The sequence below is a fragment of the Rutidosis leptorrhynchoides genome, chromosome 4, assembly GCF_046630445.1.
Source record: "Rutidosis leptorrhynchoides isolate AG116_Rl617_1_P2 chromosome 4, CSIRO_AGI_Rlap_v1, whole genome shotgun sequence".
Classification (NCBI taxonomy): Eukaryota; Viridiplantae; Streptophyta; class Magnoliopsida; order Asterales; family Asteraceae; genus Rutidosis; species Rutidosis leptorrhynchoides.
Window position 1 is genome coordinate 418,064,187 of NC_092336.1, and position 11,720 is coordinate 418,075,906.

Below are 11,720 nucleotides of genomic sequence, written 5' to 3' on the forward strand. Positions count from 1 at the left end.
GATCAAGACATCGTTTAACAAATATAGCTGCCGTTGATTTTTCTTTAGACTCGTCATCAAGTCGACCGAGTACTTCAACTCAAATTTCCGATAATCCAGTTTTTGAAACCAATATCACAATTGAGAATCCGGAGAATACTCAGGGACAATTCCGAGACCCTGATCCATTAATTATTCCTCCGGAACCACCAATCATTCAAACAGAGATTGTTGAGGAAGAAACCATTAAATCAGAAACCTCTAGTGATTCAGATACAACACTTCCAATCATGGAAAATCTAGAACCTCTAAGTATGGAAGACCGAATGAGAGCTACACGCACGGGCCAAGGTCATGCCATTATTAAACCAGAAGTTAATGCTCCAGATTATGAAATCAAAGGACAAATTCTACACATGGTAACTAACCAATGCCAATTCAGTGGTGCACCGAATGAAGATCCTAACGAACACCTTCGTACGTTTAAAAGAATTTGTACACTATTCAAAATCCGAGAAGTGGAAGATGAGCAGATCTATCTCATGTTGTTTCCCTGGACTTTAAAGGGAGAAGCCAAAGATTGGTTAGAATCGTTACCTGAAGGGGCGATTGACACATGGGATGTTTTAGTTGAAAAATTTCTTAAACGATTCTTTCCGGCATCCAAAGCCGTGAGACTTCAAGGAGAAATTGTTACGTTCGCGCAAAATCCAAATGAAACATTATATGAGGCGTGGACAAGATTCGGAAGGATGTTGAGAGGATGTCCTCAACACGGTTTAGACACTTACCAAATAGTACAAATATTCTACCAAGGTGTCAACGTTGCTACACGAAAAGACATCGACATAACAGCTGGTGGTTCCATTATGAAGAAAACCGCAACTGAAGCTTACAAAATTATTGATAACACAGCCTCCCACTCGCATGAGTGGCACCAAGAAAAAGATATCTTTCGATCATCTAAAGCGGCTAGAGCCGATTCTAGCCATGACTTTGATTCCGTTTCCGCAAAAATAGATGCTTTCGAAAGACGAATGGAAAAGATGAATAAAGATATTCACGCAATACGAATCAGTTGTGAGCTATGCGGTGGACCACACTTATTGAAAGATTGTCACATTGAACCAACGATGGAACAACGAGAGAATGTTTCCTATATGAACCAAAGGCCGGGAAATAATTATCAAAATAATTATCAACCGCCAAGGATAAACTTCAATCGAAATCAAAACATTCTTTACAATCCAAATGGACCCAACAACAACTCGTATAACCAACAAGGTTCGAATAACCAACCAACTCAAAACAACACTTTCAATCAACAAAGACCTAGCTTGTATAAACCACCACAACAACCCGAAGAGAAAAAGCCAAATCTAGAAGAAATGATGGCAAAGCTGATTGAATCTCAAACACAATTCATTACATCTCAAACCCAAACGAACGAGAGGTTTGATCAGTCATTAAGAACTCAACAAGCTTCCATTTTGAATCTAGAAAAACACGTAGGTACTCTTGCTAGCATGATGAGTGAGAGGGAACAAGGAAAGCTACCGAGTAATACTGAAGTAAATCCTCGAAATGAGAATGTTAATATGGTTTCAACAAATTCTGAAAAACTAGCTCCAGAAGATGGGAAGGTTTTAGATGTGAGTAACAATGAAGAAGTTACACCACCACCACCCGAGTATGTAAAGCCAGTGGTGGCACCATACAAACCACCCATCCCATTTCCAAGAAAAGGAGTTGAGTATGAGCAAGTGATAGGTAATAAAGATTGTGATACCTCTGGAAAGAAGAAGAAGAAAAAGAATAAGAAAGTGCAAGAAACAAAAGCCGTAAATATAAACCCGGTGAAGACAGTTCCACCAAAACCTCCACCTAGGGTAGGTGATCCGGGTGAATTTATTGTTCCTTGTCTACTTAGTGATTGTGTCATGTATGATGCACTAGCAGATTTAGGTGCAAGTGTAAGTGTTATGCCTCTTTCCTTATATAAGAGATTAGGTGTAGGTAAGTTAAGTCCAACGGATATGAGTGTTCGACTCTTTGATCAAACCATTAAGCACCCAGTTGGAATTGCTGACAACCTACCCGTTCAAGTAGGCAATTTAACCTTTCTAGTCGAATTTATTGTCATTGACATAGAAGAGGACCCAAACGTTCCTCTAATTTTAGGTCGACCATTCTTTGCGTCCACCGGGGCGTTATTTGATGTAGGAAATGGAAGAATGACACTTAAAAGTGGTAACAAATCAATCACCTTTATGATTCGAAAGTCTAAATCTCCACCAACTAAAACCGTTGAACCAGTAAAAACGATTGGTAATAACCATGTTGTTTTACCAACTCCAACGGTAGTGCTTAGCAATAATAAAACGCCTAAGTGTGGGGAAAATGAAGTAAAACCTAATGATGACTTGATAATAAAGAACCCCGTTGTTGATACGAAATTAAATGACCCCGTTATTAACAGTTCAATGAAGAAACTTTATAAACGGGCTATTGATGCTAGAAGTAAGGGGAACTTTAAGTTATGTAACCGGTTAGTATCCAATCTGTCGCCTAAAGAAAAGGCGAAACTAGTTGAATTTTGGGATATTACGGAAGAAGCCGGGCACTGGCTTAAAGAAAAAGTCACAGATAGGCAAGTTGATTATGGACCAAGAGAAATTGACAATGAAGTTAATCACAATTTCAACACCACAGCTACCTAAGTGTGGGGAGATTCGAATGTTCTAAAAAGATAATGCTGTCTAAAGTTATTTGTTCTGTTCTCGTGTAGTTCCGAGAATGGAATCCGATTGGTCTTTTCCGCTAGCAGACACTAAAGAACTAGTTTTCTCCCCCCATTCTGAATTTTTGTTTTTTTTAGGTTTTATATGAAATTAATATGCTTTTAAGTTTTGTGTGATATTTAAAAACAAAATTTACTTTAATTCATTAAGTTGAAAAAATGATTTCTAAAATTCGTCGTGAGTTGAAGACTAGGTCATTAAGCCAAAATTGCTTTACCCGAGGGTGGGACGGCAAATTTTGTTATCATTATTTTTAATTTTATTGATCTAAAGTATGCCAAAAAGATATTAGACTTTATAAATTTTTGAACGTGGGGTAATATACCCAACTTCAAAAATATGTATATATATGTTTGTATATTTTATATTATGTACAAAACAGGGTAGAACAACGCACTTTCAAAGACTAACATTAAGTTCAGCAATAGCTACTGATTTTGACAAGACGCAAAAAAAAATCAAATGTGAAATAACAATATGTTTGCAAACTCGGTATTTTTAATCACTTTTCTACGCTAATCACCCTCATGAATTTATAATTATAGTCTGATTTCATGCAAATGAGGGCATTGCATGATCTCAAGTGTGGGGAAGGGTTATAAATTCTCTCAGGTTTATACTTGGTTTATTTGCCAAATTTTGTGAAAATTTGAAAAATTTTCAACTAAATGAACTCAAAATCATGTTTATACATATTTATGAACGATGAAAACTAGGTGTTAATACCGAAATTATAGTTACCTCGAAAAGGACATAAATTGAGAAACAACTAAAAACGCTTGAATTCATTTAAAATGGAATAAAGGAGAATAAAAAGGCAAAGAAAGAAACTAAGTGTGGGGAGAATGTACCAAGTTATTCAATTAAAAACTATATATCACATATTTTTGTACAAACAATTGAAAATACTTTTGTTTTGAACGATAATCAACTGTTTTATCCGATGAAAGAAAAGAAGAGATGGATCTACACGATGAATCAATTCCATCATTTGAAGGAAGTAAAGTCTTCCGAAAAAGACACGCGCTTCTTGATTTAGGTCATGAAGTTGTCGTCCAGACCAGCTGTAGGTTGACGAAAAATCTAGAAAAGTCATCTCTAAAATCAGCAGGAAATCCACGGACCTCAGCATCAAACAGGGTTGCCAAGTGGTCAGATTTATCCTAACCATGAGAAGGATTTATCTTGTACAATGGGGAGGCACCGTGCAAATTAGCTTGATAAGACTAATGAATCAAATCCCCAGAAAGGATAATCTCCTTAAAGATTAAAAATCAGCTTTTAAGACTGATATTACTCAATCCTTGAGATTGACCTTAAAGATTGAGAATTCAAACTCATGGAATTCGATGATATCTAAACTCGAGCTTGAACGAGAAAATATTTTGATCAAAATTGCAAACCGATTTGTTTTCTGAAAATCCATTTTCAATGCGTTCATTACCATTGAACGTAAAATCCTGAGAATTCATCAGAATTTATTAGGTCACCTGAACCAAATCGGGTGTCAACCGTAAGAACGGTGGTTGCATAGCATGGTCAGAGACAGGACCTTGTGCCAGACCGAAAAATCATAGGATGATCTTTACTATCGCTCCTACCAAGGATAGTTCTAGCATCCGACACGTTAAAAGACCATAATCATCTGCATGTCACGGGACATTGCCTTAACAGTTTCTTGTTCATCGCTTTCCTTTACAACCGGACGGTAGTTTACCGAAAGGTAATATACGGAACAAGTAAACTGGATGTGTGCTTTCCGATACCGGGATAGCAGTGGATTACACGAACCTAAAAGTTTTAGCCAAAATATTGATCCACAAATATATTTTGCAACACCGATGATGGATCAAATCAGAAAACTTATCTAGGGTAAAAGCTAGAATGAATTTTCAAAAGATCAAATGTTTTCATAAAGATCCAATTTCCTTAAAAGATCTAAATTTTTATAGTCATGTGGGACTGTAAACCGCCTTTCAAATGTGCACTTTGCTTTGGAAACCGAAAGTAAATCGGCTATTTGATTGCAAGTGTCGTTGACCTAAACCCAAGGCAACTGTGGATGACACACCCACCTTTAACCATCATTACTGTCATTGTTTATACCGCTATATCAAAATCACTGATGTACAAAATGTGATGAATAAAAAAGTGATTCATGTATGTTTTTATTTCAAGTTCTGTATTGCTTGAGGACAAGCAACGCTCAAGTGTGGGGATATTTGATAGTGTTCCAAATGAACATATATTTAGTAGCAATATCGTTCCAATATGTAAAGTTTTTAAATGTAATTTCCTTATTTTTAGTTGTAATAGTTAAATAAATAAGTGCGAAGACGAAAGACGCAAATCGCTCGAAAATGAAGATTTAAAGACAAAAACGAAGATTTGAAAGACCAAAACGTCCAAAAAGCTCAAATGTACAAGATACAATTCAAAAGGTTCAATTTATTGATGAAGAACGTCTAAAAATGACAAGAGTACAAGTTACAAAACGCAAAGTACAAGATATAAAATTGTACGAAAGGACGTTCGAAAATCCGAAACCAGGACATGAACCAACTCTCAACGCTCGACGCAACGGTGTAAAAATTACAAGTCAACTATGCACAAGAATAAAATATAATATTTAAATAATTCATAATAAGAATAATATTAAATAATAAAAAGCTGTTAATTGAGCATAGTTCAGGGGTCGTAAATGAAAATTCAATTTAAAATTTCGCCTATAAAAGAACGATATGTAACGATGAAGGAAAAAGAAAAATTCTTTCCGATCTTTTTTTTCTTCTATCAATTATCAATATCAATTATCAATATCTATATTCTATATCTCTATCATAATGTTAATGTAATAAGATATAACAATAATCTTAATTTTAAGTTTAAATTATGATAATAATAAGATTTATGATAGAGATCATTTGAGTGTGTAAGTCGAAATTCTGTCCGTGTAACGCTACGCTATTTTTAATCATTGTAAGTTATGTTCAACCTTTTTACATTAATGTCTCGTAACTAAGTCGTTATTATGCTTATTTAAAATGAAGTAATCATGATGTTGGGCTAATTACTAAAATTGGGTAATTGGGCTTTGTACCATAATTAAGGTTTGGGCAAAAGACCGACACTTGTGGAAATTGAACTATTGACTATTAATAGATGGGGGGTATTGTCTAATTGAGTGACAACTCATTGGAGTCTGTCGAACCTATCTTCAAATTAATTAAACTAATAATTAATAATGATTATGGTTGTCCTATTTAGTGATGTTCATATGGAATCTGTTATAATCATTTAATTAATCAATTGGGTTGGGTAATTGATTATTCATTCTGATCAAGTGGATGAATTAATATTCATAAACTAATTAAAACAGGGGTGGATTACATACAGTGATAACTGGTGTAATTGTTGACAGAAGTGATAACTGCGTCACAGTTTAAATCCTTAATCAGTTGGAATATTTGACTTCGGGTATAAGGGTAATTTGACGAGGATACTCGCACTTTATATTTATGACCGATGGACTATTATGGACAAAAACCAGATAGACGTATCAAATAAACCAGGACAAAGGACAATGAACCCATGGTAATAAATTAAAATCAACACGTCAAACATCATGATTACGGAAGTTTAAATAAGCATAATTCTTTTATTATATTTCTCATCGTATCTTTATTTTCTGTCATTTTATTTATCGCAATTTATTTTACGCACTTTAATTTTTGTCATTTATTTTTACGCTTAAAATCGACAAACCGGTCATTAAACGGTAAAACCCCCATTTTATAATAATACTACTACTTATTTATATATATATTTTTACAAATAAACTTAATAATATAGCGTTAACTTCACCAGCTCCCTGTGGAACGAACCGGACTTACTAAAAACTACACTACTCTACGATTAGGTACACTGCCTATAGTGTTGTAGCAAGGTTTAGGTATATCCCATCCGTAAATTAATAAAACTTGTGTCATATTTTGTAGTATTTCCTAGTAAAATTTAATATTATCACGTACCCTCACGCTACATCATCAGATGCCCTTGCCCTGGTACAACTGCTCTAGTTTAACCCAAAGCTCCTTTGCCGTTGATAACCCGTGCACATTTGCAAGCACGTTCTTTGCAAGACATAAACGAATCGCACTTGCTGCCCTCAAATCCATATCATCCCATTCTTCTTCATCGAACTTACTGCTAGAATCACTGCCGGGAACAAAGGTGGGTTTACCTTTCAATGCCTTGTGTAACCCGGACTGAATCAACACATCCTTGACTTGAACCTGCCATAAGCCAAAATTGATCATCCCATCAAATTTCTCAACATCAAACCTCATTGGACTGAACTTCGACATCGTATCCGTATCCTATAAACAACACTTTCTCTGATTTTGCTCACGTTTCGAATAGCCAAAAGATGTAGCAGGTAGCCAGGACCCTTTAAATCGGAAATCCACAACTAGGCCACTAACAAATCCAACTATTACTACGAATCAGAAAAATATTATCTAACCAGATACCCTATACGATCAATAGAACTCGTTTCTGATGTGGACGATCCACTCCCGTGGCAACCACAGAGCATACTCCGACTCCTATAACCGAGACCCCCGTCAAACCTGACGCTCTGATACCAGTTGTTGGGAAATTACGGTCTCACTAATTCCCACCACCTAGCCCAACAATAATAGTAAAGAAATAAGAACAATACACAACACAAGATTTAACGTGGAAACTCCAAAACAGGAGAAAAACCACCGGCCCCCAAAGAGAGAAATACACTATATCACAAATTGTTACAATGATATAGACGACTCTCTTAAGCCAACTACACTCTCCGAAATATTTAACTAATACAACTCTCAAACAAGGGTAAGAAAGAAAGAAATAATCAAATACTTAAAGTGTATTGATTGGTGCGATTTGGAATGAAGACTTAGCCCCTCTTATATAACCAAGTCACTCACCCCTCACATCTTCCTCCCACCAATGTGGGATAAACATATCTTCTACTAGTCAAAATAAACCAACAAAACACTCTCAAAAGTAGAGAAAGTCATCCCTCTCTCTATTCGACGGATAAAGAGATTGCTTCCGACTGAACCTAATAAAAATGATTTTTTTTTTAAAAAAAATAGTAAAATTAAAAATAAAATTGAAACGCTATGAAAATGATAAAATTAAATTTCCATAAATTTTAAATCATGCTTAAAATTCAATATAGGCTCTAAGTCAAGACGCCAATAAAACTATATATTCAAGAGATTGCGTCCTCATCAATTTCTTATTTAGCTCAAATTATGTATAAATTATTCTTTAAATCCATGCACAATACTTTATATTACTAATATTTAAAACTCCGTACTCCGTAACAAGAAATCAGTTTATGATTTTATGTTTTGTTAAGTGAATTAAAACAAACAATGGACAGGGAAAATAATGTATATTTTTGCAAAACCAAAACTACATACGTAGTAATTACAGTATTTTTGAATTATATTAATAAAATGTATAGTGTAATGATCAATATAATAAAAAAATTTTATAAACAAAAAATCACACTTTGTTCATCTTGGGGAAATGCAATTGCACCGTCCACTCCTTTTTATATGCTATTTGGACAGAATCTTCCAAACAATCACTGCAATGGAAAATAATATTTAATTTCTCACTTCCATATTTCATGATAATTATAATCAAATCAAATTTTAATACTGGAAAATACACAATAATAACACCAGTATTTTATTTTTTATAAATAAAAATAAACTTAAATAAATAAAACTATAGTAAATACACACCTTTTCTTTGCATCTTGTATTTGACTTCTAATTCCCCCTTTTTTGTATATTCCAAAAAAATAAAAATTAAAAAGAATCAACAACTATGTCCCAGTGCTCCAGCTATTGTACACCCCACTTCCATTAATTTTCCTGCAAATACAAAAGGATTTTATATTTAAAATTTAATGCACCATAAATATATACATTTTTTATATTCTACTAATGCATTAATATTTGTACGTTTCTCATGTCAACTTGTACTACAGTAATAAAACAATTTAACCCAAATTAACTTAACATGTGTTATGTTTTATTAATAGTACAAGTTTCAAGCACAGAGTACAAGTCTTTATATATATATATATATATATATATATATATATATATATATATATATATATATATATACACTAATGCATTAATATTTGTACGTTTATCATGTCAACTTGTACTACAGCAATAAAACAATTTAACCCAAATTAACTTAACATGTGTTATGTTTTATTAATACTACCTCCGTACCGCCACAAGTGTCCACATTTCTATTTTGGGATGTCCCATTTCAAGTGTCCACTTTGTGTTTCAACCAATGAGAAGAGGTTATTCTGGAGAGAGAAGATTTCTTATTGGTGGAGAATGAAGTTAGTGGGATTTCCTAAAACTGTGTGCAAAAAGTAAGTGGACACTTGTAATGGGACGGAGGGAGTAGTACAAGTCTTTTAAGTATCTTGTATTGTAGGGTAGGCCAAGTACTAAAAGTACTGGTTTCACTATCTCACAGTTCGTGTTTGCTGGATTCCTTTATTCCCAAAATTATTTTATTTGTTAATACAAATATTAAGATTAATTTATAATTCACAGAAATTCTAAATATGTACAACTACCAATGCACAAAAATACAACAACGTGCTACTTTGACTTTTCAGAGTAAAATAATTTCCAAAAAAGCATACCTCTTCTAAACTTCGCAACAACCTTCGGCGGCGCCGTCGGTGTCACCGGCGTTTCCACCGTCTCCGTCACCGGAAACAAAACGCCGTCAATACCTTGTACAGATATCCTTCCATCAGTATAAATATCCGGGTCAAACAAATAAGCTGAATCTTCACCTTGACCAAATTTAACCGACCCATCAGCTTCCTCCGCCGCCACCTTATGTGGGACCCGGAGGGTATCATACTTAACTTTCCCAAACCTCCGTACAGAATTATACATACTTTCTTCCGTTTGATATTCAGGTATTAAATGATAATACATTATTTGTTCAGGTGCTCCTGGATCACTTAACTGTTCCGTCGTTAACTTCGCTAACGCTTCGTCGTTAGGTGCTAACAACGTTATCACATAGCCTTCAGAAACTAACTTTCCCATCTCCGTTGCTAACGACGTTAAGTTGACTAAAATATCAGCTAATTCATTATACCCGCCGTAATGAAGTAACGTCTGGATAAAATCCTTAACCTGACTCTCGCCGTCAAAATGACGGTGAGCGCCACCTGGACCGGGCGCTGGCGCCGGAGCTAGCGATGGTCCCGGTGCCAGTGCGTCGTAAACCGGAAGAGCCGGTGGAGCTCCAGCTGGAACCGGAGCGGCTGGTTTTTTTAACCGGTGTGTTCTCGGGTCAACTACCGGCGCTCCTTCCGGTAAAACCGCCGATATTGACGCTAAATTTCTCCTTCGATTAAAAGCCTCTTGTACGGATCGTGGTACTAGTAATCTCTCAATACCGTGGATTAATCCATCGGGTCTGATGACGTCATCGGGTCGGGTCACTCTAGTTGCACCACCGACAATTTTTTCTCCAGATTTTTCTGTGGTTAAAGTCAAATGACTTTGATCAACGCAAAGTGTTTTATGCTTAACGATGTTTTTTCCGGGCCATTTATTCGACCCGACCCGAGAAGGTATAATATGGTAAAGGAGCAAGCTCTGTAACGATTTCAAGTTTCGTGGTTCGAGTAAGAAGCGTTTGAAATCAGGATCTAGGTTTCGTTCAAGTGCTTCGTTACTCGGTGCGAAAATGGTGATATTATGATCCGAAACTGCTTGTTCAAGTGTTTGTAATAAAAGTGCTTTTTCAACGAGTTCTGATAATTCTGTGTAGTGTGAATCTAAAAGTGCTACAAGAACTGAATTTGAATTGATTTGTGATGATTGTTTAAGGTTTTGTTGTGGTAATGCGTTTAGATTGAAAATTGATGAAATTAAAATGATGAGGTTTAATGCACCATAGATTTTTGAATCCATGGGGATTAAACTGAACTGAATTTGAACTATTGATGATGAATTTGAAGAACTCGAGGATGAATTTGATGATTGAGAAATAGGAAATGTGGGTTTTTTTGGGAATTTGGATTTGGTTGTTTTTGAGGGGAATGAATAAAAGAGGTGGTAAGATAGGGTGAGTGAGAAAGATGAAACGATGAGAGGTGATGTCGTTTTATTAGTTAGGTTGAAGGGGAAGTGAAGAGTACACAGGCTGGAAGAGAAATGGTGGGGATCACACGGTAGACAAAATGGGTTCTTGCGGTTGTTATACGGCTCAAAAGCGGCTTTAGTTAAACGGCGGCTAATTTTAGCTTGAAAGGGTGTCTAAACTAGTTTACAGCTGTATATATATATAAATATAATAAATTCTGCATTTTATTATTGGAGTTATAAATTTATGATTGTAATTGAAAAGCTTTTTAGTTTATTTTATAAAAGGATTGATAAGACTACTCGCAGTGCTTACTCGTGTTATAGGTTCATGATGGGTTTTTTTTTTTTTTTTTTTTTTTTTTTTTTTTTTTGTACTTTTTTACTGACTAGGATGTGTTAGTTTATTGAGTGAAGTACTCATGCTGTTGGTTTTTGGTGTGAGTTAAAAGTATTGAGATGATGTGTTAAAATATAATTGAGTAAGTATTAAAAAGCATCAAGATAATAGTTTTAAAATAATAAAAAAATTATTAAAATCAAAGCAACGTACATTGCTTATTCCGTTGCATTTCAACCAACACAGATCAAATTGCCAATCCAACAAATGGCTACGGATGTTGGTGAGGTGTTGCCTCTTTGCCACATCGGATACAACCCCGTTGGATCCTACCTATACAAAGGGTTTAAAAATTAGTAGGAGTTTCATAATGTAATTTAATATAAA

The 11,720-nt window shown here is 35.0% G+C and overlaps 1 protein-coding gene across 2 annotated transcripts; it reads right to left on the bottom strand.

The window, feature by feature from the left end:
- Positions 1–8,248: 8,248 nt before the first annotated feature.
- Positions 8,249–11,140, bottom strand: LOC139844191 (fasciclin-like arabinogalactan protein 18). Of its 2 annotated transcripts, XR_011757863.1 has the most exons (3): positions 9,529–11,140; positions 8,594–8,725; positions 8,249–8,433 (listed from the first exon to the last, which is right to left on the bottom strand). XR_011757863.1 is itself a non-coding variant. In XM_071834406.1 (2 exons), exons 1-2 carry the CDS (start codon positions 10,820–10,822, stop codon positions 8,670–8,672), a joined length of 1,350 nt encoding a protein of 449 aa, XP_071690507.1. In that variant the 5' UTR covers positions 10,823–10,949; the 3' UTR covers positions 8,576–8,669. The 2 variants fall into 2 exon arrangements, 1 of the variants encoding a protein (XP_071690507.1); XM_071834406.1 differs by lacking the exon at positions 8,249–8,433 and having other exon boundaries at positions 8,576–8,725; positions 9,529–10,949.
- Positions 11,141–11,720: the final 580 nt, after the last annotated feature.

Bases quoted from the DNA above. Each gene is read 5' to 3' on its own strand.
- LOC139844191 (XM_071834406.1), bottom strand. From the start codon at position 10,822: ATGGATTCAAAAATCTATGGTGCATTAAACCTCATCATTTTAATTTCA. The intron at 8,726-9,528 runs GTATGCTTTTTT...TTGTATTTGCAG, and splicing joins TGTTGCGAAGTTTAGAAGAG to GAAAATTAATGGAAGTGGGG.